Raw genomic sequence first — 27,643 nt, 5'->3', positions numbered from 1 at the left:
CCTCAAAGTTAACTTTCACTTCAACCTGTTTCTTCGCTTTCAGACAAAATACATTATGCACGACAATTCAGAAACTCAAAGCCTCTGGGCCTCAGTTCCATAATGATCTGCAGACAGAGTGACGAAATGTGTGTGTGTGTGTGTGTGTCGGTGGATGTGTGTGCAAAGAGCAATAAGGTGGTTCAAGCACAGACCAAAGAGGGTTCACAGACAATTTGTAGTAACCTGCACACAGTCTGTAAAGCTTGACACTGTGCTAGACTAGAGCAGCCCCCCTGATCAGCAACCCCTACTCTATCACACACACACACACACACACACACACACACACACACACACACACACACACACACACACACACACACACACACACACACACACACACACACACACACACACACACACACACACACACACACACACACACTATTCTTCTCTCTATCGTCTCTTTTTGGCTCTACCCCAATTCCCACTTCTGGTTTGGCATGTTTAAGTTAGTATTAAAATGCTATGCAATGTTTGTGTCTCATCCCACCATCTCCCCCTTAAGTGTGATGCACATTTGCAAAATGCCAAAATCACAATGGGAGCATACATACACATTCAAATGTATCTAAATCTTTCATACCATACACTTTATTAGGCATGCTAAAGTCAAATACTCAAATACTCTGCAAGGCAGAGAGCGAGCCATTTGGCTGATAATGAATCGGGGACAGATGAATGGATTTCAGGGTCAATCCAGAAAACACCTTGCAATGGTAACAGCGGTTCACACAATTTACTCATCTCCGTCTGAGTAATTGTTCCTGATTTAAAAAAAAAAACATATTCGTATAAAAAATGCAATCAGAAGTAGATAGAAATTGATATAAAATACAAGCATTTGGAACAGTAACAATGATTTAAAGAACACTTCTATACTATCTTTGTTGGGAGTCGCACATGTGCAGTACCTAGGTAAGATCACATCAGCTAGATAACTCTTTCTCTAACTTTGGTCAGTACCAGGCAGGATTGGCTGGGAGACTTCTTCTAAATGAGGGCGCACTTGCGGAATACCTGCAGAACAAGGATATGGAAAAAGTTCTTTTGTAGATTATAGTGAACTAGTGTGTGTTGTAGCAGTGTTTTGCCATTGAGAACAAGCTAGTATGCTAGCGGTAGCCTGCTACGATGGCGGTAAAAAGCTGTTTTTCCCAAGTTTGTATGCGTGTGGAAGCACCAGAGACCCAAAATAACACCCCAAAGGGGATTGTGACTTTAAAAACTGTATCCTTTTTTAATCACCTTAGTATTAGAATGTATATGAGTTACGTTGCAATACATGCCTTTACCAAATGTTTTATCATACAAAAGGTTATTTCCTGATTTGTGTTATTTTTTTGTGACTCAATCAACAATATAACTAAAAAGCTCCATGGAATGAAACAATTGGATTTCTCCTATCGTTCCCTGGATTTTTCCATTTTAGTTTTATTGTTATTTGAATAATACTGTGATGCTGGATGGCTGTTAATTATCTAAAAAGCATCTGAGGCTAAGGAACCGAGCGCAATGATGAGCAGAATGCGTTCATTAACCAAGCATGTCCTACTGTGTTCTTATTTAAAGCTTCCACACACTTGCAATCTAAACGTATATTTGGCTTTGTTGGAAGCTAGTAGAAATACACAAATACATGTGGAGATTTGGCCACACACCCAAAGAGTGAGTACTGGGACAGAGTCTCTATCTCTCTCTCTCTCTCTCTCTCTCTCTGAGCTGCAGGAGCAGATCAGGCTTCTTGCTGATGTGAAACTTCACCATTGCCCTCTGCTGTTGAGCAAGCTGCGCTGCAGGAGTGCAAATGGCAACAATGGCAGTGGACAGACAAAGCTTTCACTGCCGAGGTCCCTAAACCATCTGGCCTCTGAGTTGAAAACTCACCAGCAGACTGGCTGCTTATCTGGAGAAAGGCTGTGATAATGGCGAGGCAGAGAGCGAGCCATTTGGCTGATAATGAATCGGGGACAGAGGAATGGATTTCAGGGTCAATCCAAAAAACACCTGGCAATGGTAACAGCGGTTCACACAATTTACTCATCTCCGTCTGAGGAATGGTTCCCATGTGTTTGTGGCTTCAGATAATTAAAACCCTTATGTAACAATTGCAAAAAAGAGCTGCTTGAACCATCCCCCGGTGACCTGTATTATCCATCATTCTCCACTGATCATCATCTGCCCTCCTGCACAAGGGGTCAGAGCACATAACAATAACCCTGTGGCTGGTACAGACTCAGTTCCTTGCTAAAGGACACTTCAGCAAGGGGAATCTCTCCTGACATGGGGTTTGAACATTGATCCTCTGGATAATTTCTCTGCCCCCCCTGTTGCCACATACCAACTATGACATTACAGTGTTGTCATGGTCATACATTTATGTACAGTAGCACATACCATCAGTAAAGTTTCATTTAATATATTTCTGCGTTGTGTAGTTACCTCTTCATCTTTAGTATTGACATCCACTTTCTGCGAGATTATGGCCTTGCTGATGTGGTCGATGTTATTTTCTCTGCAGTAGTCAAAAATGTTCTTATCCTCTTCCCTGAGAGTGAGAAACAGAAAGAGAGAAAGAAAATTCTGTCACCTTTACTTTTTAACAACTTTCAACTTCACTTTCTTTGGTTTTACTTGCCCAGATTTACAGTATGTCTGAGATATTAGGACCTCACTTTGAACCGTTCTCCATGAAACTACTTTCTACCTAAGAATTGGACCCAGAGAAACATAGTGACAGTATGTGTAGTCCATGATCCAGAGTAACAGGGACACAGAGAAAATATGTTATCGGTAATCTGGGTTAAGAGACCCTTTAACTGCCTTGTGTGTCAATCCAAGTGTTTTATGTGTAAAGTGTGTGCACACCAAGGAAAGCAAACACCATGCTACAAGATCATTTAGTCATCAAACACACAGGCGTGAACACAAAACTACTCTCTCTGTCTCACACACAAGTAGCAGCCACACGTGCCACATCCCTTGGGAACACTGGCAGCGAACACAGTTCACCCCACACACACCCACACACACACACACACACACACACAACACACACAACACACCACCCCACACACACACACACACACACACACACACACACACCACACACACACACACACACACAACACACACACACACACAACACACACACACACACACACACACACACACACACACACACACACACACACACACACCACTGATTATATCTCTGTATCTCTAATCACCTCCTGGCATTGGGGACAGGAGTGAGTGCTGGGGGAGACGGTGCAGTGGTGGTGGGCTGGTGGGTGAAGGGGAGAGAAGGGGCGAAATCTCATTTAGAGCTTTACGCCTTCCCAATGCCGGCCATTCAGATTAATTGAATTTAGTGCTCTATTGTCTGACAGAAACCCTGCATACCGGCCGCTTTACCACTCCCACGCAGTAAGTCAGTCATCCCCAAGGCCAATCCCCCAGTTCCTGTCTCTGATGCCATCTTGCTCTGCCGCACTGTTGACTTACAAATCCCACACAGCACACAGGAGACACCGTAGGCTGTTGCTCAATTAAGACGAGGATGTTGTTTAGCTTTGTGTTGTGTATGTGTCCTTAACATTCAAAGTTAGGGGTTCAGCTATCGTACACTGCCGGTCCTCTGTTAGCATGAAGATATAAATTCTGCCTATGAAAATTAAAGCACAAAAGTCATATTGAAAAAGGTGAAAAACTTCAACATTTTCCACAATGTTTAGCCTGAAATGAAGACCACCTCCACTCACAAAAACAAGCCTTCAGGGGAAAAAAGCAGAAGGGCTGTTTTAAACAACATTGTGATGGCATTAATTTAATGATTTAAGTATTTGTGTGGGTCGTCACTAACTAACTAAATTAATCAAAAGTAAAAACATCTGAAGACATCTTTTGGGGTTTTGGAAAATTCTGATGGGCATTTTTCATCATTTCTTTACATTTTATTAACCAAACGATTATTCAATGAATTGAGAAAAAAACGGACACATTCCCTCATTATTAAAATGAGAAGAATTAAGATGCAGCCCTTTCGTGGCTCCTTACCACCTTTCCTAAACAATTTCCTTTGGGGAAATCCTTGTTTGTACTCAAAAACCAACCAGAGGCACTGTTGGACTATGGCTGTTTTCAAACTCACAACCAATCAAATGATTTTCTGAGGATTTCCAAAAGCCTTTATCCTGACTTCTTTGAGCTTGAAGAAAAGGTGGTGACGTCTATATTAATTATATTAAGTGCTAGACAGGCTGTGTGTTTGATACAAAGAACAATTGCATCTGAGAATCCTGGCAGTGGCATAGTTCCTCCGTCCTACTGCGACCCACTGGCCTTCACATTTCAACTCTCTCTTTAGACTCAGCTGGATCGACTACAACTTTAAACTACCCCTCGGGAACGGGAACCATTCTGACTCATAATCAACACATTTATTGTTTACTGTAAGAATACACAAACAAAGTTTTGTCTGCTGTTTGTTCTTTAATGAACCTCTGCACTTCCTTTTCTTCAGATTTTCATCTACTTGCTTTATCTCTGCCGGCACTCTCTTTCTTCTCCTCTCTCATCCCACCATCTCCCCCTTATCAGCCTGTGATGAATTATGAATAACTCATTACACTTTTATCACTGCTGGGTTATGTATGAGCACATTCATTTACATACTCCTGATTACCAGTGCTATGTTTATTCATAACTCTACACGCTGGGCCACACCCACTTCCTTGTCTGATGGCCATGGTGACCCCAAGTGTCCCTGATGTGTGGCCGCCATCCGTCTCCCCGGCAACTAATCAATAGGCCAGCTCATCAGTCTTTCGTTGATGGTCGAACAGGGCTGGCCTGACGGGCGCATGACACATCCTCACATATTTATAAAGCATGAGCACACATCTAATACAGTGTAAGGTTAAATAATAATAATAATAATAATGATAATAATAATATGCACATTAAATGTGAATGTACACACACAACATCTGTATTTAGTCCACACCACAGTGAGAGTTACACACGGACACAAAGACACACAGGCTATAAACAAACAAATGATTAATGTAGGTCCTATAAACTACGTGACATCAACAGCGCTGCAATGCATGCTGGGAAGGTCACAGGCTACTCTGTCATAAAAACAGCTAGGTTTACCAAGGGTTTTTGTGTGTGTTTGTGTACAGTGTGTGTGAGAGTGTTATTTGCTCACATGTGTGTTTGTCCAGTCTGGTGTACTGGCAGATATCTCCTTCATCCATCAGGCTAAACTGGCCACAGTGGTGGAGAACACTCATCTACCTGGCCTGAGCTTCACTGATCAACACCACGGCAACACCATCCATCACACACCACACACCACACACACACCACACACACACAAACACACAAACACACACACACACACACTAAAGCCTTCATCATATCCCCTTTAGGACTCTGGTCGACGCTCTCAACATGGCTGAGCTCCACAGAAGTACTAGAAACAATGAGAACTCAAATAACTCAGCAGCGGTTTCCAGCAGTGTCTGGACAACAAAGCCTCCAGTGTTCTTTTTAAGGTGGGTGAGAGAATTACAAATGTAACATTCAAAGCCTCTTCAATCACACACTGATCAGCTCAGTAGCCCAGGGATATTGCTAATCAATCCCGCTTTTGCCAACACACACACACACACTACCCACACACACACAACACACACAAAACACACACTACACCACAACACAACACCACACACAACACAACACACCACACACACACACACACACCACACACACACACACACAACACACACACACACACACACACACACACACACCCACACAACACACACACACACCACACACACCCCAACAACACAACACACCACCACACACCACACACCACACACCACACACCACACACACACAGATGAGCAAAGATGAGCAATGCAATTAACTCTCTGTCTGGTTGACAGGTGCTTAACTTTTTAATATAGAGTCTGTGTGTGTGTGTGTACGTGTGTAAAAGAGAGAGAGGAAATTAAAAGGCAGCAGAGCAGTGAGTGTGACAGTTTCAGCAGGTTATGCATGGATTCTGATGCAATCGTGTCGACATATAGCAGCAAGTGTATGTTTATGTGTGCAAATGTGTGCAGAGGTGTGTGTACATGCCATGTTAATGACCTCCTTCATGCTGGTTTCCCCCTTGGGGCATCGTTGCTACTGGATATTGCCAAGGGGAGCATTGTTCCGGGAATCCTGCTGAACTTGCTTCCTCTCAGCTGTACCCGGCACATCTTTATCACCCCCCTCCCACAAAGTACCCCTTGAATCGTAACGTAATTAAAAAGGGGAGACTCTGGCCACCTCTTCCCAAGACCGTGCATACTAATCATATACAGCCATTTAGGAGGAAAACCTGCAGGATTCACACATCTCATTTTCATCTCCAAAAGAGCTCTTTTTTCATTGAAATGAAGATGAGGTTTTTAAGCTTGAGTAAGTCTGCCAGGCAGAAGTAAATGGAGAATATATTTCGTTAACATAAATCAGAACTTTGTGACGTCTCCGGGCCCTGACTGAAGTTGTGCTGTTGAATAGAATGAATTACAGACCATCAAGCATCAAGTCCAGTGGTTAACAATGCTAAAACTCAGGTTAGGTTGACCTAAGCATTAAATAACTGGTGGAAATACAGTAGCTGAGTCTGTTCCAACACTACCAAAGAACTGAGAAACTGCATTTAGATGCTTTGGTCTCTGAAAACATGACCACAAAACATAAAGGAAATTAAAAGTGTGTTCAATGTATAAAGAGTCAACAATGCACAACATGTGTCCCTGAAATCCGACGAGATGCTTTCCTTTCATAATTAATGTAATAGGCATTTTATGATGTATGGTTGTCTGTGTGTGTGTGTGTGTTTCTGTTACTTCTGTTGTAAATACCTGATCGTCTCCTCCTGGTATAGCGAGCTGACTGTTGCTCCTCCAAAGCCCGTTCTTCTTTCTGCTTGTCGTCTTTCCTGTCAAATAAAAAACAGTCACACATTAACAAACAATATCCACCTTATACACAGTTAAAACTAAAGAAAGACATTTTCAACACAGATGTTGGTCACCGTTAACAAAAAACATACTTTTTTATGTTTTAATGATAGTTTGTGTGAAGCAACAACCTAGTCTAATTTGACTCAGCAGAGGTTCTGGCCTCAATGTTTTGTGTGCCCAATGCAATACAAAAGGTTGGGTTCATCTATTCACTATAACTATGGCTTTTTACCTATAGCCATTGGAAAGCTAATGCATGCATTAGCACACAGATGAGGTTTAAAATGTGTAATTTTGAAACAAGCCTCTGGGGCTTTAGACATGACCTCATAAATGTCCAACAAAATGCAAAGACCAATATAAAATATATAATAATTTGTCACTCTTGTTAATCTTCTGTTTTACATTTAGTTGAGCCAAGACTTTATTACAGAGCCTATTAGTTCACGGACCAACCTTGACTCACAAAAGAACCCACACAAATCTGATTTCAGAAAATAGCGAGAGTGGGGCACAACATCACAAGCAAAGCAAAACAACTGTGGGTGCACTTTTGGGGAAGACCTAATTCACTTCAGAAACTCAGAATATTTGCTGATGCACTGGCCCTTCTCCTCTGCAGTATAATGTAATATAAAGCCAGTGTCTGCTCAACAATTGAGACAGGAACAGAGGTCAAATTCTGGGTATTATTCTCTCCCCTGCTTCTTGGTCTATGCACTCTTACTTACACTATTTAACTGTGCTTCCAAAAGAAAAGCAGCTGCCATGCTATGGTGCTTTGTTAACATTAATACAATCAGCTTCTTTTCAGAGGGGGGCATTTGTGCATTTGCTGGCCTGTCTGCATTGTGCAGCTATGAAGCAGAGTCAGCGTGTATTACCCCTCAGCATGGCCAAGAGAAAAGAATGTGTCAGAATTGGACATGGGGTTGACAGTGACGCTATTAAAGAGACATAAATATGGAATGAGAGGACAAAAATGGGGGGCGGGGGGTAATAAAACAGTGAAGGGGTTACAGAAGATAAGTAGTGGGGGGAAGATTAGTAGAGGGAAAGCAAGTAGCGGAAAGGTGGAGTACAAAGAAGAAAAGGTGCAGTAATGACAAGCTGAGGGCAAATAGAAGAAGAGCAGAATATGGAAAGAACAGTACAGTAGGCCACACAGGACATGTCAGCTCCTAATACATTAATGTTTTCTTCTTTGGCTTTTCAATTGTAGAAAAAACAACCTACTCCTAACTCTCTGGGACTGGGCTTGTAGAGCATTATGTGACTGTGAGTCCATCCCCCTGTTTGGAGAGTATGCTACACTTTAAGAGGGAATCAATCCACACACTTTGTTCAGATGTTTGCCTCATGTGGACGCGGCAGGCACATTCAGATGTGAATTACAAGCTGGATAAGTTTTTCTAGATATTTTAAATATGTCAATACTTCAAACATTGACAGGGTAGGCTCATGCTTACCTTCAATATCTTGTGGACAGGTGTGTAAGAGGAAATGAAGACATTTACTTGCACTAAAAATGAACATTTCTGTGCTTATTCCTTAGATCATCACCAGGACAAAGGTCTAAGGACTGAAACCCCTGAACATATGTAAAAGCTGCAGGATTACAACTTTGACATATATGTCTACATGGTAGAGTAGAGTATTTTTCATTTTCTTTATATTTTGTTTTATCTAAAATACCAAATAAATATGAGGTTCACGCAATCAAACTTTATCTGGTTATATTAATTATTGGAAATTCCCCAAATTTAGCAGAATGGTCCAGTCTTTTCCAAAGCAATGCCTAATTGCAACCATGTTCATTTTAGAACATAAGTTCTTCATGTAAAAATCTCAATGTTTAATATTTACATGAATTTATACTCAGCACACATTATAATGTTAAACAATTAAGCATGACAAAAGTGTTCTTAGGGTTCCAATAATACTCCTCCCAACTAAGCAGACAGTACAAACTTGTTGTTGTAACCGAATGCTTCTGCTGCTGCCCCAAGGACAGCCTATCCATGGCAACACAAGAGTCACTTACTCAGACGAATGACACGACACATTCATTCTAAACAGCTATGACAGTTTCTGGCATTATTCATTTCCTAACATGTCAGCTATTGAAGAAGACAACATAACCTTCCCAATTATTTGTCATGCTACATGCACAAACTAAAGAGCCACTGGAAGGCCTGGGACAAAATTACACTGTGACACTGACCTCTACTGGCAAAAAACTGCACTTTATCTCAAAAGGGCAGCAATGAATTTACATGTTTCTTTATTTGTCATACTTTTAAGCTTACAGTGGAGGAGAGCAGAGTCAAATACTTATTATGTTTATTTGAAACACCTCTAAAGGCTAGTTTTATTAAACATGAAGGTGGGTGGAATTGTTAGTTAGTCCTGTAGGCAATGTATAATTTACTGAACTGAGGAGCTTTTCTCTGATTGCATGAATTTCACCTTTAGTTCAGTATCATCAACAAGTGACAAACTCCACCAACATCGACCATTAAGCAGGACAAAATGAGTGCTGCAAACAAGATATGTTTCATTTCACCAGGTGTGTAACTAGTTTGCCATCTGTGATGTTTAAAGCTTCATTTCTTAAAACCCACCTCCTGCCTTTGAATTCATTATGCTAGGATTCAGAATGATACAAACATGTATAGTAGTACACCAAACACACAAATTTATTTTCAAGATTGGGTTTGGAAATCATCTTTGACTCAGAAATGGTTCTGATTACCTTTGTGCAGCCTTCAGGGTCTAACACATTGACACAAGAAATGTACTCCTGCATTGCCTGATCCGCCTCCATGTCTCCAAGCTGCTTCCAGGCTTGCCTGTAATGAGAGCATAACTGTCACTACACAATCATAAACCTACAGCTGTAGGGGTGCACATTTGTATCTGTACCATGTGTTGTTGGCTTCATTCATTCATCGGCTTCCTATCAAGTTCTGACATATAGAACCCCCCCGCCAAACACACAGAGCTCCATTTAAACCTCAATCCAAGATGACAAATTAATGAATACAATCTTGTAACATTTTAAACATATGTACAAACTATTTATTGCAAATTGTCATCCAGTGTTAAGCTACATACCATTTTCTCTGTCCTTCAAAGTCAAAGAAGCCAGGCTTTTGTGTATTGCACTTTCCCACTTTGGCCTGAAAACAAAACAAGTCTGAATCATTCATCTCATCCAGTATTATGCAAATCTAATTTCATCAGATGACAACAGAGGTATTTGGGCCTTCCTCATCTGTTAAAGATCACTGATCATAAGAGGATGTTAGGGATTCATTCAATGTGTGTGCTTCTTATCTAAAGCCACATCCTGCCAGTATTCGAGTGGTTAATTTTGGCCTAAACGACCACAGTGCCATTTAATCCAAGACTCACCTGTTTGTATCGTGCATACAGGTACAGCAGCTGGTCCCTGCTGGCCGTCTGAACCAGATCTCGTACGCGATCGGCTGCAGACTCAAACTCCTGCTCCAGCCCTTCTCCATCCAGCCGGTCCCCCGTGTCAATGGCGCTGCAGTCAAATTTACCCAAACCCATGTCCGAGTCCGAGTCCGAGCCTGCTCCACCAAGAGGCTCCCCTGTGTCGGGTCGGGCTGGGTCTGTACCTGAGCCCGTCGCAGTGTCCGGAGAGGACGACGGCGACCCAGAAGCCATTGTTATTATTGTTTATAACGGTAGCGTACAGTCAAGAGACGACCTGCACCGTGGATCCGTATTAATAACGTTAAAGACGAACGAAAAGTAGCTGCCCTAAATATATTAGTTGAGTATTTCAGCGCCGATTTCGTTTTTTAATCCGTTCTCGTTAAGAATCAGTGACAATCGGACTTGTTTCTACCTTTGGTCCGTCTCCGGTACTGTCAACTAAAAGCACCGGCTAAACTTTCTGCTAGCAAGAAAGGTTCCGGTCTGTGCTTCATGGCGTTCCTTCTGTAAAAAACGAATCAAACGGAAAAAAACGTCGGTTCATTTAGCTAGGTATGACTGTGTTTTTAAAGTAGATCACAAAATCTACATGAAAAGAAAATGTTTTGGGGTTAATTGTGTGTGTGTGCTAACCATTGGGTAAATGTGAAAACAACCAAGTTGAAACGCCTTTGTCAGTTGTTTGCTAACCTACAAGAGTTAGCCAAGTTAACGTTAACTTCAATAGCTAGGTTAGCACGGTTAATTAAAAGATAAGTTAGCTTTTATTTGGACTTGTAAAAAAGAGAATGGTTTATTTGTAATATCATATATAAACTATTTGCATTTTATCACATATAGCCTACAGCTGTCAACATGGTATTTTTTCAGTGTAACGTTAACGTTACGGCCTGCCTTTTTTGCTTTATGGCTACATGGTTGCTTGGAGATGTCCTCCATCTACACAGCCTAGTAACCATAGACAGAAAATAACGCAGGTAAAGTAAAGGTGGGCTTTGTTATTGTATAATTATTATTATCGTTATTATTATTATTTGCTAGCTTTATTTTTAAATCAATTACTCTGTCCAATGTGTTAACTTTCAGTGACAGCTGTCATGAGGCAAATGAAGTAACTCTTTAGACGCATTGGTGGGAAAATGCATTAGCGTAGTTTGTCCAGCAGGTGCTGCTATTGGCATGATGATGAATTGTCACCTGCAACTAGTCTCCCTTTGCCAGACCTTCCACCGCAGTGCTACAGACACTTGTCCCAAACGCTCATGAGATCAACTTAAAACTATATCTTATATGTTTCTTACACGATGACACAGAAGAGCCAATCCAACTTGTTTATGTGTATAGTCTCACTCATTACCTTTGGTTGTATTTGTCATAAATGTGGAGATCTTTGTATGGACAGCATAATGACATCATTTTTGAAATAGCTTGAGCAATGGTAGCCTATTATCTTGTTCTCTTAAAACGCTGTGCTTTTCCAGAGTACAAACAAATGCTTCTTTTGGCCTATTTAACTGAACATCTAAGTAGGCTAGCCTATGTAATTCGCTGTCCCATTTTAAGATACGTTGTAGAAATGAGCAGAAGTAGGATACTCTGCAAAAAAGTCAGCATGTCCATAACTTGAAGGACTGCTAATCAGAAATGCCAGCAGAACAGAGACAAAGAGATGAGGACAGTCAATCATGATTTCAAAAAGTACGTTTGCAATCATTATGCGATCCTGAAATTGAGTTTGGACTATAGATGGTTGGAAAACATGGAATTTAAACTTCAAAGTAGGCTGGGTTATTCAATTTTGAAGTTTAACTGTATCCCCTCTTTGATTGCAGACAGACAACAATATCAACAACAAGTTGAATTGTGTGTAGAAGGTGTGGGGCTCCCTGACCGCACTGCCAACTAGTTTTAGTGGAGGTCCCAACAACGCCCGGTGCCACTGCGCGCTCTGCTGACGCAACCACGTCGCTGTGGCTCAATGCGATGGCGGACCGCAATGTCCCCAGACCTGCCCAGAGAGGGACGGAGCAAAGTCACTGAGCCACTCTCACCGGCTCCCTTAAACTGACTACCTGTTAAAGAGAGGTCGCTGCCATTGCCGTTCCTCTCGTGATATAGTATGTGGGACGGGATCTGCTCGGAGTGCACTGACCGGGACGAGCCAGAAGTGGAGTGAGGAGCAGAGCGCCGGGCTGACGCACCGCATGTTGATCGAGCAAGTTGACTGAAATAACAAAAGTCGCGTCGACGAGGAAGGGGACAGCCGCTCTTGGATTTAAAGGAGATTCAAGGGGAGAGTTGTTCTGGCAAAAATGAAATTCGCGGAGCATCTTTCGTCCCACATTACTCCTGAGTGGAGGAAACAGTATCTTCAGTATGAGGTAAAGTGAAGTGTATCTTTTAGGCTATTAGAAATAAACTCCTTGTGAATAGGGGCATGGCCGAAATTCCTACAAATTATACATATTTTTATTTTGCTTTGAGGAGTGTGGGAGATAAGAGCCAAAATGAACTATTATAAAATGTAAAAGCTTTTGAATTATTTTTTTTTCAGTTTCAGTTTAGTCTGCTCATGAGAGCTATAAACGACGGGAAAGATAAGAGCTGTCCTATTGTTTATGGAAGGGGAATTGACTGCGGGTGTTAAGAGCTATAGGGAGCATTCAGGATTTATGATTGCTGTTTACTGAGTTAAAATAAACACAATTAACAATGGAATGCCTTTCACTCTGGAACAATTAACAAAACAATTATGTTATTCATTTTAACAATACATATAATACAAATAAATATTTCGGACTATTCTGTAAATAAATAATTTCTTAAGCTTTTTATAGATTCATTTTTCACCTTTGCAGCAACGAATATGGATATTGATTTCAATTACATATTGTTTTCTTTCATGTCTTGATTTCTTTTTCGTTTGTTCTAAACTAAGGGGTATATACATAAAAAAAGAATAATGTGTACATTGATTACATTCTCTATTACCTTGTTAATTCCCTCCAATGAATGAACCTTTTTCCTTTTCTTTATTTTATTATTTGCAACAACAGAACCCAAGGGAAGTCTCCGAGGCCTTGATTTTGCATTGCTGTAAAATCACAAATGTTTTTTTGTATATAATATTCTTTATTTTGACCAGAGTTACATAGTATTTTTAGTTTATCAGTATCTAGTTGGTAGTCAAATTTTGCACAATTAAATAGGAATGCTTGTCTCTATTAATCAACCTGCAAGACTTCATCTAAAAGGATATGGTGTTTGGTTTCCGTTGTCTGTGGATTGATGGAGACCTTTGTGTGCACACGGTCTTTGTTGGGTGGTGTACAGTACTTGAGGAGTATTTCAAATTCACACCCCACGACTTGCTAGCTCTACGTTAAGAGCTTTAGTGCAGACATGCAGTGACAGGATCGGCTGCTCTATTCCATTTAGCTCTATGAATTATAGACAAAGACCCTTCTCAGCAGCCCACATACCAGACTCAACAGAAGCTCACTGCACTGGTTTTATTTTGGAAACATTCCCTAAATATTGTTACTAAGTTGGATGATTGCTACAGCAGACATGTGGATCAGTCCAGCTTGACATGAATGATATGCTGTCATCACTGCGTGATAAAAACATCTTCAGACAACATAATTAAAGTAAGGGAAAAGAGAGGTGTCAGACATCTGGACACACTGAAGAGAGGACAACTTTAAAGTAAAATGTAATTTTAATTGATTATTTACATGCACAGCCTAGGCAGGGTCTTTGTGTGAACGGACTGACGCACAGTGAGCCCGGGGACAGATGCATGGCCATACCAGCCATTTTACACCGCCATTCTTTGGCTCGGCACTCACTGGCCTGAGATGGATGATGATAGATTTTCTCTGTCATCTACGTTTAGTGTTGGTATTCAGTTATATCACATATAATAATCTTGAATTGACATTAAAGTTTTAATTATATGTTTTTTTCCATTTGGTTTACATCAGTAATTCCCAAATAGAGACAATTCAATTCTAAACATTGATTGCAGATGATTGCATGTTTTTACTTTAGATATATCAAATGATATTCTATCACTTTAATACTGGAGTAACTGATTATCAGTCTATATTAGGTACTTAGTTTTTTTTAAGGTTTAAATTTGTAGCAAAGCAACAAATCTTGTAAGAACACGACTGTAATCGATAATCGGTACATGATTTAAATAGAGCAGAGGCCTTTATTTTTGTTTCCTTTTTTAACCATGTCAAAAACACAGCCTTCACAAACATATTGTTGTCACATGTGAAGCTTGTTGAATTATGTAGAACAACAAGACCAGTCCCCTTTCCATACAGTTTGTATTCCTTCTCAAATCTGAATTATACATAGACTTTTTGTTGGAAATGGGTTTGTGTGTATTTGTGTTACTGCGGCTGCATCAGTCTTTGTCTAACCTCTGTAAACACCACTACCTCCTGAGTGGGCGGGATAGGCAATGATCAGAGATGATGGACATCTTATTTGATGCCTTAAATGCCCTCTGAAACAAGTCAAGAGACAAGTACAAGAACATAAAGTTATCTGCAGCAAAGTCAGTTGACTTTAAAGAAACGGGTCACTAAGATAAAACATAATCAATTTGAATGTCATTCTGAAAAAAAGCCTTGGTATGCTGCTGTGGTGCAACCACAACAGCGTCAGTCCGTTGACTGTTCAGTAAAGGTAACATTACAGATACCTTGAGAAATTCAGATAAACATTCAATCATTACACACAGAAGTAGCCACAACAGTCCCTTGTGATTTTTTTGTGCTTTATGTGTTGCAGTAGCCAGTGATGGACTTGTCTGTTTAAAATTAAATTGCATACTGACCCATTATTCTAACAAAACGGGTCATTCTTACCCGTAGTCCATGCGGTAAAATATGACACTTTTTGTGGCATATGCTATAAAACAGCTGCCCACATCCAAATTGAATGTGGTTTGAAGTGATAGTCTTGCTTTTGTGTGCTAGTTGGGTTAATTAACCTGCAGCCCAGTTTTAAATCTCCTCCTGTTTTATTTGGTCCACGCTATTGTGTGGAAAGCTGTGCGCTGTCTATTTAGATTGGTCAGCCAGTTTCTATGCCGATGAGAAGGATGCGGCAAAGCGGCAAATACAGGCTTTAGTTAAGTAACACACTTCATATGAACATGGAGGCATTGACAAGGCGATTGAGTGATAGAGTAATTAGGTGTCTGCTTCATCCTGTGGGATTGTAGTTATAAACCTTTATGCTAAACAGCTGTTTGGTATGGAAGAATGCATGTTCTACCAACTCCAGAGGATTCTGACAAAGGGCAGAATATGTAGATTGATAGATAGGGGAAGGATTGGCTCTTAAATTATATAGTTAAGTGCAAACATTTTTTAAAAGCTGTTTTTTATAAATTTTGTTGTCTGCTTTCTCAAGTCAATTGCTCTACATGCTTGAGGGTTTTTCTTGCAAAAGAAAAACACAGCATGTAAGCTGTACGTGCAGACTATAATTAGTCGTGGCAACTGTTGAATTCAGATGAAAATTGTGTAACTAATGTGTATTAAACAGAGGAAAAAAAAAAGAGTGAAAGCCAGAGATGTGTGTGTGTGTGTGTGCGTGTGTGGGCGTGTGGGCGATAGAACAAGGCCCCTTATGCATTTACCTCTGCAGCCTAATCACTCGTGTAAGCTAAGATGAGGAGGAGCAGAGTGCACGCGGAGAATCACATTTACAATTCAAACAAAGTGACATTTGTTGAGGAAAAGCAGGTGCTTGTGTGACTTCAGTGAGTGATTGCTATTTGTTCAACTGTGAAGCCTTGTCTTTCCCTTATTAATATGAGTAATGTTGTTCAATTGTCTAAATCAGCACAGTGAGCTTTGTTTTGTGACAAACGTAATGGAAATGGTACATTAAAACATACAGCATCCCTCTTATCATCTGTATTTTATGTAATGAACGTGTGATTTATCAGCATGTTCAACAATATAAACATTATGTATACAACAGGCATGGCATGGCAACTGCTGAGAACCCCCCTTTCCATACCTCCCTCCTTCCTTCCATCCTCACCTCAATGTACCTCCCCCACTGGGAGGACATCTGGTCCCCGACCAGACCAGCCCTCTGCTCCCCTCCCTCCATCCGTATTTCCCATCCTCTCTACTCCTCTTTCTACATGCTGGGATCCACTCAGACACAGAGTACAGATTCAAGTGATGCACCATTGGCTTTCTAGTTGAGCCACTATTAATGCACACTGTGTGATCTTCTCAAGCAAAGGGATAACAACCTCAAACATCTTAGGGGAAGGATTTGCCCGTCTAGCACTTAAAATATTTTGGTTAGTGTCCACTCAACATTGACAACAGTCTCGTTCGTGACCTAAGTCTGGTACTTGTGATACAAGCATGTTGGGTTTAGTGAGTGTGTATCATCGTCACGTTAATGCATGGTCATTCAAACTGATGGTCCCATTAGGCTTGGCTTAGTTATTGTCTACAGGTTTCACCATGCCAAGCCTGCAGGTTGATCCCAGTTCCCCGAAGAGCCCCCCCCACCACCACCACTGCCATCACTGCCATCACCATGGCAATGCCTACCTGTCTGAATCCAAATGTCTATTTCCCACCTATTAGTCGGGTGTGTGTGTGTGCACAGTTTGCGTCCTGTGATCTTTATCAGACAACCAGAGACAACATGCTACATACAAATGAAATGATTACATCTCGTATTAGACTCCAGTATAGGAGTCTCATTCTGCATGTAATTCACAGAGGAACTTTAGTATCAACAATCTGGGTTGTAACTAATGCACCGCAGTTTCTGAGGGGTTTCCACCCACACACAGGATTATTCACACCTCTCACTGTCATGTTACAAAAGCAGAAGGTTATATAGGAACCTGGACAAAGAGAGTGGTTTGATATGGTCAAAGACAAGACAAAAAAGCGAACAGGTTGTCAGGTTTGGATGAATTTTCTTCTTTAACTGTACATCATATTAGGATTCTTACAAACTGACAAAATGCTGAATATTGCTGTTACTTAATAAAACTTTTTATGTTGTGATTATTTTTATTTTTTTTTATTTTTACTTAATAAAACTTCATGAAGTTAAGTAGAGAGACATTTTTTGGTCCTGAACAGGATTCAGTTTTAGTCTTTTCTCTGATTACCACTGATATGTTCAGATGAGCCAGCGTGCAATTATCTGTCAGTTTCCATTATCTTTGAGATCAATCTTATTGAAACAACCTAATTTAACCACTGCAGCTCTCCAAAATATGGTACTGCTGGGCGTGCACATTCTCAGTTCATTGAGCTATTGCAATCTCTGGAAATCTCTGTGTAACTAGTGTAACTTGGAGTAAATGAGATCATAAAAATTCCGGAGTTTGTGCATTGTTCATTATGTTAACAGCTGTGTGGCAGTTGCAAGATTCTCCAAAACTGGAGAACAAGTGTTTAGTTAATGGCTCTCAAATGGCTTTAGATGGTTTAAATGCTACTCTAAAAACAGATGGTGATAATAATTGTGTAATGCCTCTTGGTCTACTGTAATCTCGTCTTATTTGAACTAGTGTATGTACTGTAAACACACTGTGTGCATTTGATATGGTGTGGAACTGAATCTGTTATATGACACCACAGATCGTCCTTAATGTATACACTAATCCTCTACACCTCTAATTACTTGACATTAATTTAACATCCTGGCAGAGGCACATCAGTGTACAGACCTGTCTTCTGTGTCACCTGTGTGTTTGCAGACAGTGATTTTGTTTTCTCATTTCCTCATCAGGCATTCAAGGATATGCTGTATGCTGCCCAGGACCAAGCCCCGTCCATAGAAGGTAAGGAGACCCCCTGCTTGGATAAACAAATACAGACAAACACTTACCCACAGGCATACACTTGTATACCCACTGCCCTCTGCTCAGGCCTTTTTGGGCATCCCCAGAATAACAGCCCTTCGTCTGCTAAAAATAGGTGGAAATCATTGCTAACATGCTGCCACTCACTCTGTAGACTATGACTCAACCAGACCAAGGCCTTTTACCAAATCTTTACCTCCCACCTTACTATCCCAGGTTTTTAACCTGCACTAGGAAAACATGTTTTGAAGCCAAGTTAAATAGTTGGTCAAGGGGAGGTTTTTATGTTGTACACTTGTTTTGGTTGAAAAGATGTTTAAATTGTCTTAATGAAGTAAACTTTCAGTGAATTGAAACAACAGTGTGTCACGTGGCAGACCAGTGCTGGAGTTCAATGCTGAGATCTGCTACTCAACACAACAAAAATAAGATAAGGAAGGCCCCTGGCTATAATTAATCTTTGGCATTAGACTGCAAGTGATGTGTGAGAAGGGAAAGAATGTAAACTATTTGTTTTTATTTTAGATACCAGTTTGTGGAGGAGGTAAACAACTTTCTTTAGTTGCAGACTGAGACGTATTTTACGATGTGGTGACGTGCATCTCCGTCTATGCGACTGTGGGAGTGTGTCTGGAAAAAATGCACTTTCCCTAAATATGGCTGCACAAAACGGACCTCTGCCATGCTTGCATGTCCGCGCTGTGATGGGATGAGCATGTGTGCTCATGCCCGTGTGCGTGTGTGTGTTTGTGTGTGTGTGTGTGTGTGTGTCAGCTGCTGTGGTTAGGAATGGCCTTTGCACATAGGGCGCATGCTCAACCAGGTGAGTTACCAGGGCGCCCCTGGTAAAAGATTTCATGCCCTCTCACAGAGCTGCAACTCCCAGAGCTCTGTTCCAGCTCAGCGGCTCGATATTTGTGTGTGTTTCGATTGGTATCACTTGTTCCTCAATAGAGTACATTTAACACTACCATTGTATACGTCTTGTTTGATGATAACATATGAGCTGTGTCTCTCCTCTAAGCTCTGTCTCTAGAAGCTGTTAGCCATGCTAGGCGAGCTCATTGTGGATGATAAATGGTTTCCTGTCTCTGGTCTGAGCTGTACCCATGGGTCACTGCTCTGCCTCTGTCAGCTTGTCGCAAGATAGGTGAGGCTCTCTTATGTATACAGACAGGATCAATCAATCAGTAGAAATTTCTACTGTGCCATTTATCTGGTATCGTTGTGACGTTGCATCAGTCCCCACTCAATCAAATTGATTTGTGTGCTTTTCACACTTTTTTTTCACACACCAAAACACTAAAGCAGGCAAGTGCAAAGGAATGAGTATCAGCAATGGCAATTGTTTTGTAGGAGAGAAGACGACTATATTAATACAGTTGTCGGTCCCTTTAGGTGTTTTTATGGGAAGGCTGTGATAAAAACGCCTGTAGAAGCAGACAAACAGTTATTGAGCCCTGTCTAGTCCTTTCTCCTGTGGCTGAGATTTTGTTGACTTTTCATAAGAAAAACAAGATTAGCAGCCGTTATAAACTTCAAGCTTACTGTAGCACTTTCTCCTCTTATCCACTAGACCCAATCTGTCAAATCTGATTGGATTTAAACTGGGGCAGAACGATATTGGAAAAATGGACTGCATTTAGATAGCAATTTTATTTTTTCACCTTAGTGGAGAAATCAATTTAAAATTTGCCTTTTATTCACCAATTCACACAAACACTTAATGCACACTGGTGGCAGCTGCACAAGACTTTGGAGCATTAGAAGAAATTTTGAGTTTACTGTATTGCTCAAGGACATGTCACCACATGACATATGGACACATGAGGAGAAACTGCAATTAATAACCAACCCCCTCATCTCCTGAGCCAGTTGTGTCACGTCATCTTTTTAAAAATCAAAGATCAAGAGCAGACCTATTATTTGTTTGCAGACATTTACACCAATTGTGTGTGAAGTGAAAGCTTCACATTGCTTAGTCCAAAACCATTAATTTAATTATCACATACAAGACGGCTAGATAACAGCAAATCTTCATAATTGAGCTGTTTTTGTGATTGTTTAGAATTTTTGCTAGATTCATCAATGATCAAAAAGATGACTTTTTTGCATGTGTGCAATGGGATGTCAATGGTGAAACAAAACCCTGATTTTAAAGTTTGATTATTTTATTAAATCTGGTCCCTGAGTGGAATACTAATTATAAGGCCTTTATTCAAGGGCTCACCCTGCTCTCTCTCTCTCTCTCTCTCTCTCTCTCTCCTTCTGTCTCCTTCCTCATTCATTACAAAAAGCAGCATTTTTGGTATTCAGAAGATGTTTCCCTTGCCTGAGGGAGGCAGTTTACTGGGTTATAACTACTTGCTCACCCACTCTGCTCCCTCACTAAACACCCTGCAGTACCTGATAGAGCTGTGTAGATAAACACAACACTGAACAGGCAGCACTTCAAAGCCTCTGTCAGGGCCTCTGCATATGTATCATTGTCAGGTTGTGAGACTGTCACGACACATAGCCAACCACATTGACAAAATATGGATAATGTTCATGGTTTAATATTTCTATAAGTGCATAATTGTCTCTCATGTTGTGTTATGTGTTGCAGTGCTAGCAGGGCTTTTATGTAAACATACTTTACACAGAGAGCCTCTGTGGGAACATACCACAGAAAATGCACTTCTTTCAGCACTATTTTTAACCTAATCAATCCTTCAATTTCAACAAGATGAATGTACAGTAATTAAAAGAGCTTGTGGCAAACAGACATAAAACATATGCACATTATGGTAGCTCTGCCGCTGCATATGACCCTTCACCCCTCATTAAGATCCTTTGTTCTCTTTACCGTCCGTCCCTCCATTGGTCCTTGTGTAATTTTAATTAAAACAAGCCTGTCCCTGTACAGTGGAGAGCCAGAGGACGTCAACAGAGAGAACAGCTGGTTGGATCTCTGGTTCCCCCTGTTCCATTAAAATGAGTTATGCCACAATTTAATTCACTTAGTCTGCTGATTATTACAGAGATCACAATGGCCCCTGATAATAAACATACAGCTTTAACAGTAATCTTTTTGTTTGTGTGTGTGTGTGTGTGTCATACTATTTCCAGCAATCTTTGCATGCTGCACATGCCAAATGTTCCTATATTTTTATTATGAAGCATTTTTTCTAATCCTGCAACTGCAAGTCATTAAGTTGCTGTCTCATTCATTCAGTCATTGTGTCCCTCATTCTGCTACTCTGTAAATGGCGAGTCTTCTGCTGTGATGGTATCTGTGCTGGGCTGGAGTAAGGGGGAGATGGCAGTGATGGCAATAGGAGTTAGGGTGGGGCTCCTGTGTAGTAGCATGAACACACACACACACACACACACACACACACACACTGTCCAAGGAAAAGAATGGGGTGCTACGATTGACTTACAGCTCAGGGGACCGGAGAATGGATTTTCCTCTGAATTACAAGGTCTAGATGTCAAAGATGAATATATCAGACAAAAAATAACTAATGAACGGACGATCTCTCATCTATTTCATTAATCATTTACTTTTCTATCTCATATAGTAAAGCTCCTTCTTCAGGAAGTGCCCTCCTTATTTTCACTGCTGTTTTGTGACTTGACTGTCAGTTGCCTTATCCATTTAGGGCTTTTCATGTTTTATTCGGACAAATCAATAAAGGCACAAAAGCAGCGGTGTGAAAATAGGTTGCTTGCACTGCTTCTTTGCGTGGCAATGAATTGCTCTGCCATTTCCATCCAGAACAAATGTGATAGTATTCACCAAAATGTAGCCTTGAATTTGTTTTATCAAACCCCATCCACCAAGATGTCCACCTTTATTGAAGGAGTCCTAACCAATCCATTTTCAAAGAATGAGTTAAGGAACACCCAAACCTTTAACCTTGTTAGGTGTTTAAACACGTTTTAGTTAATGCAGGGTCCTTGATCTCTGTCACTAGCCATCATCACAGCCATGTCTCATTCATCCCAGAGACCGACAATCTCATTATACAGCACAGGGACATGAAAATATGGTGCAGATTACCTGTGTTTTGCGTTACATGAAACTGCTGAGACAGTGATGTTTAGGAATCAGCTCTCTGCACTCTGTCTAAATGCACATACCTGTATGTGTGCAGGTTTGTCTCAATGCTATGGGGCTATTGAGCATGCAGACTTAACATTTGTACAGATAGTTGATGTGCTTAAACACATCTTGTTGATGTGCTTAAACACGTGTCTGGTTTTGGGCCTAGCCCACCTCAGACCAGACCGTGTTTGGTGTTTTAGTGGTCCAGGGTTGCTGGGCTGCTATCAGAGTGGTAGAGTACAGAGCCCGTCATTTCTTGAAGTGCAAGATGAAACCACCAGAATCGGAACAGTAAAAGCTCTGCAAGCATCTATCTTACCCACTTGCAAATTAATACTTTTGTGTCTGTGTGTGCCATCATGTGACAGTAGCTATATGAATTACAACTACTAATCACCTCTACTACACTTACCAGAACATATTTTGCTATTTTCTATTGCTGTACATGCTGCTCAACGGCCATTTTGTCTGCTGTTGACGAACATGATGAGAGTTGCAGGCTGCTAGAATTAAGCACAGCGCTGATTATTATTCTGCTGGTGTATATGATGGAACAGCTGCTGTTATTACTGTTGTTTCTCCCCCTTGGAGTTGGTCCTCGCTCCCCTGTCTGGAATAGCATTCTGAATTCTGTGATCTTTTCTCTTTGGCATGTTGATGATTCAATTTTTTTTGTTCAAGTAGTTTCCTTTTTACCCTTTTTATATTCAAAAAGATGCTGTTGACCTGGCCTTTGGTCCAAGCCACTGGATATGTTTGTTGCCTTTATTTCTTTGTGTTAATCCTCATCAAATATATCTGGTAAACAATTATGTACTGTATATATTATATATTATATATATTGTGTCCACACTAGAACACTGTATGAATTGTATACAACCTTGAATGCATCTTTACTTTTGATGAACACATGAATACATGCATGTGTACACTGAGTCACCCCCCAGTCACAACAGCCCTAGGATACATGAATAACAACGTACAACTCTATGTGTGGTTAGAAAGATGCAGAGGCAAATGCTGGCAGCATGGCAGGAGGTCAAACAAGCACTCAGACTGTGAGAGAAGCAATAGATGGAAGGGAGACAGATGGAAAGGCAGACAGACAGGTAGAGAGGCAGGAGGTTTCAGCAGGACAGAAGTGTGGCAGCCAGGGTCTCCCTCCCACCAGCCTGCATTATTGATGGGCTCTTTTTCAAGCTGCTGCTCTTACTCGCTCGTGAGCACTAATTGTGTTTTTTTTGTGGGGGTTGGTTCTTTTTTGGTCCTTAATCTTGGTGCCACCTAGAAAGTAGATATAGAGGAAATCCAAACCAAATTAAATCAAATGGAGCAACACTGAAACATGACAACTATAAGTGAGAAGGAATGACCCAAACTAAGGGAGACCTTTCAGAACTCCAAGCACAAGAAAAATTCTTTTGTTGCCGCTTCAGGACATAACCTTTATTATTGTTTATTAAAACGATGTAAGGCTGTTTTTCAGTGGCTGTTTCTCTGCTCCATTCCATCAGTATTTCCAGGAGAAGTGAAGATGCCTAAGGCTCTTTGTCCAGTGGAGATTATTAATCCACAATAGACTTCCATGGCATCAAGATCATTTGACCTAATTGCTATTCAAACATTACTTTTCTTGAGCACCTAATCAAACTTACAGAAGGGGGTTCTCTTCACCCAAGCAGGTTCAGCTTCCCGAGTGGATTTGAACCAGCCTTGATTCTACAAAGCAGTAAAGGAGGGAGGTGGCTGTGGATTGGAAGATTGGTCCTTTGATGAGGCTTCTAAGGGTATTAGAGTGGAGGGATGGAGGGGGGGGGTCAGGGTCAATACAAACGTAGGGTCGCTATCCCAAGGTCAGGGACTAATCGAACTGAGGTAATTGGATGAAGACAGGGATGAAGAAAGACATCCAGCAATCTAAGCTTTTATGTTTTAATGTGTTGGTTATAAAAAAAATTAAGTAAAGAGAAAAGAGGTTGGAAAAACAATGAAAAATGGATTGAGTGGTATTTTCAAGGACTAGTTTGAAACAGAAAGAGATAGAAACAGAGAGTGAGAGATCCTTGAGGCAGCAGACATACAAACGACTGAGTGGGAGGTCCCCGGGCTCATCTCCAATGCATGTTGCCCTGCATTAGCACTACAGCCGTCCTGCAAGAGAAAGACAGAGCAAAAGAGAACCTTGATAGATATAAGTCTTCTATCCATCCATCCATCCCTCCATCCAGCCATCTATCCATCCAGCCATCCATTATTCATTGGTGAATTAGATCTCGCCTCAATGAAGCAGAGGAGGAGGAGGAGGAGGGAGAGAGAGGAAAAGGTATGGGTTGGTTTAGAAGAGGATGGATCTGGATTGCAACTGTTGTGATGTTAGGAAAGGGTGAGGAGTTCAGATGAGGATATAGCTCCAGCAGGGAGGGTATTTTTAGATTTGGGGCATTTTACAGTCTGAGGATCAGAGGATAAGATTTCCTCTAATGCAAATGTGGTGTTGGAAAAATGGGTTGAAGGGAACTGAGGTGTAGAGAAAAGAGGGCAAAGAATGGACCAAGGTGGCAGTGGCTGGGGTGCAAGTATAGGAGAAATAATGATGATGACGTCTTTGTGTGTTTTGGGGAGGGGATGGATCAGGGAGAAGGTTGAAGGAGAGGTTAGAGGTGCTCAGAGGAGTCAAGGTCATCCCGGAGCCTTCTCAGCTCTTAAATGTATTATGAGAGCCTTTAGGGGTTATGGATCCTATAGTCAACAACTTGTCATTACTGTGCCTCTCCACCCATGTATGTGTGACTATTTACATGTGTGTGCACATTTGTTCCGGCCTTGGCAATGATCTTCAACGCCTTGTGAACATGCTGCCACTCGAATAAGGATTACAGGAACTCTACATCTTTAAAGATAGACAGAAGCTTTACACTTATGCTTAAGATAAAACACTAAATACACTAAATAGTTTTCTCAGACGCTAAGCCTTTAGTACAATGAGAATACAATCTTGTATAGGTTAAATACACAGAAAGCATAAATCATATGATCTGGCTGTTTGCCAGGTGTACAACTGGAGATCATATACATAAAGCACCAGCAGTGATCTCAACAAACCCAAGCATGAGAAGCATGTGAATGTAATGAGATTTGACTCTGTTCATTAGAAATCAGCTGTCGAGGTCTCAAGGGTTTGCTATATTTGTTTAGCATTACTAGGGCTTCCAAACCTTAACCTCTGTCATGAGGCAAGTTATTGTTTTTAATCGAGGATGAGAAGCCTAATCAACCGCTTTGGCTGTCTGCCAGCAGATCAGCTAGACTCTGCTGAGTGTAACCAGTCAGTCATAGCTGACCGCATGGCATTTATCTAGCAGGGATTCACACCAGGCTGATGGATTAATTTGAATAGTCTCCTGTATCGACTTCATTGCTTGGCTGAAATAAAGTATTTAAAAAACTTTGCAGGGAATTGAAATTTGCAGATTTGGATGCCATGTGTGCACCCCTGTGTTGTCTTGTATTCAAAGATTGCAACATTCTGAGTAACATATAATAAAAACACAAATCACCAAGCATGGAGTTAATAATGAATAGAAAGAGTGAAGAATAGAGACATGACCTGTTGTGTTTGGATGTTTTTATCTTCACACACTTCTGCTCTCTGCTGCACTTGCATACAACTGACTGTAGACACCCGTACGCACGCACGCACGCACGCAGGCACACACACATATATATGCCTGCATGCAGTGAGACTCACACAAACGGCACACAGGCACATAAGGAGCTGTGTGCTGCAGGGGGTGTGGGTGTGATTATGAGCTATAGGCGATGACAGCGGGGCCATATGCTGATTTATTTATATTTATATTAGCAGTTTTTTTTGCCACTACAATTAAAATACAACCAATTAAATCATTACACAGTGTCCTCACTGCTGTAACCCCTTAACTTTTGTATACATTTTGTGGGGAAATGGGAAACCTTTCATTGCTCTACAAAAGCTCAATTACACATATTAACATATTTTTAGTGTGTCAATTTCTGTTAGATTTTTAATTCTGATAGGACAGTTAATTCTCTGTAGTAGGATTGGGATTCTCTTGTCTGGGTTTGTTTTATTTGCATGTTCGGTGGTTGTACGTGGGTGGGTTTGTACTGTATGTGTTAATGGGTAGGGCATTGCAGAAGACACAGTGTCCTTCACTGTACTAGTGTGCTGGATCATCTCTCTGGAGAAACGGCCAGAACCTGGCTCAGATTGGCTCAGAGGCACGAAAACTTGTTGGAAGTGTACCAATCACATAAGGGACTGTCTCCTCATCTCTATATTGCTATGTTGACTCTCAGCTGATTGCCACCACAATCACAGGCCTCTGCACCACACCTGGCAGCAGAGGGATCTATTTCAAAACTGATATTTGATGGAAACATTTCTCGAGCAGCAGAGGCTTTAAATTGAGTCTTGCCCCATGGGGGGTCACTTGCAGTGTGCACGATGTACATTCAACGTGTGTGGATGGTGGGTTACAGAAGTGGCTTATATTTGTGTTTCCTGTGGTCTCCCTATATTTCATCCTCTACTGTTCTGCCCATGAGCAAAATTAGAGAGACACACTCAGAGAAAGACAAAGAAGTGGACAGGCAGACAGAAGGACTAGTGAGGGCTGAGAATGACAGATAATATGAGAGAGATAGCATGAAAGAAAAAAGAGAGAGGTGACATTGGTGGTAATTGGAGGAAAGGAAGCTAAAGCCTTGGGGAGCCTTCTTTCCCAAACGTTACTATTAACATAATTTTATACACATAAAAAACACATTAAATCTGGAACAGAAACAGGAGGAAGAAAATACACAAGAGCCTGGCTGAAGCTCTTTATATTTGCTTATTCAATAAATTCAAATCACATTTTAAGTGTTTTCCAAAGATGACAGTAATAACTAGTCGTAATTTAAGTTTAATGCATTTGAGGTCAGGCGGTTGTTCTTTAGGGGGCAGAAGAATATTGGTCCAGATATCATTTTTCCTCTTATTTACACTTTTTTCACCTTCTTCTAATCCAGAGACAAGAGGAGAGAGAGATATTAATAATTTACAGCTATTGTTTCCTCCCGGACAATCAGTCTGTTTTTATATTA

The 27,643-nt window shown here is 40.9% G+C and overlaps 2 protein-coding genes across 2 annotated transcripts in view; one reads left to right on the top strand and one right to left on the bottom strand.

Annotated features, from left to right (window-relative positions):
* acbd6 (acyl-CoA binding domain containing 6) overlaps positions 1-10,999 on the bottom strand; it is a 31,720-nt gene extending 20,721 nt beyond the window's left edge. Inside the window, exons 1-5 of the mRNA XM_032526227.1 lie at positions 10,494-10,999; positions 10,194-10,258; positions 9,832-9,928; positions 6,975-7,051; positions 2,485-2,590 (exon numbers count right to left, since the gene is read on the bottom strand). Coding sequence (XP_032382118.1) covers positions 2,485-2,590; positions 6,975-7,051; positions 9,832-9,928; positions 10,194-10,258; positions 10,494-10,772 — 624 coding nt within the window. The 5' untranslated portion in view covers positions 10,773-10,999. The remainder of the gene's footprint in view (positions 1-2,484; positions 2,591-6,974; positions 7,052-9,831; positions 9,929-10,193; positions 10,259-10,493) is intronic.
* Positions 11,000-12,371: 1,372 nt separating this feature from the next.
* The window catches only part of xpr1a (xenotropic and polytropic retrovirus receptor 1a), a gene marked incomplete at its 3' end in the record, with an annotated part of 63,440 nt that continues 48,168 nt past the window's right edge, over positions 12,372-27,643 (top strand). The window contains 2 exon segments of the mRNA XM_032525162.1: positions 12,372-12,925; positions 18,351-18,402. Of these exon segments, the coding sequence (XP_032381053.1) occupies positions 12,857-12,925; positions 18,351-18,402 (121 nt within the window). The 5' untranslated portion in view covers positions 12,372-12,856.

Source organism: Etheostoma spectabile, chromosome 9 (genome assembly GCF_008692095.1).
Source record: "Etheostoma spectabile isolate EspeVRDwgs_2016 chromosome 9, UIUC_Espe_1.0, whole genome shotgun sequence".
NCBI classification, from domain to species: Eukaryota; Metazoa; Chordata; class Actinopteri; order Perciformes; family Percidae; genus Etheostoma; species Etheostoma spectabile.
Note: the sequence above shows the minus strand (reverse complement) of the source record. Positions and strands in the feature narration are given on the sequence as shown.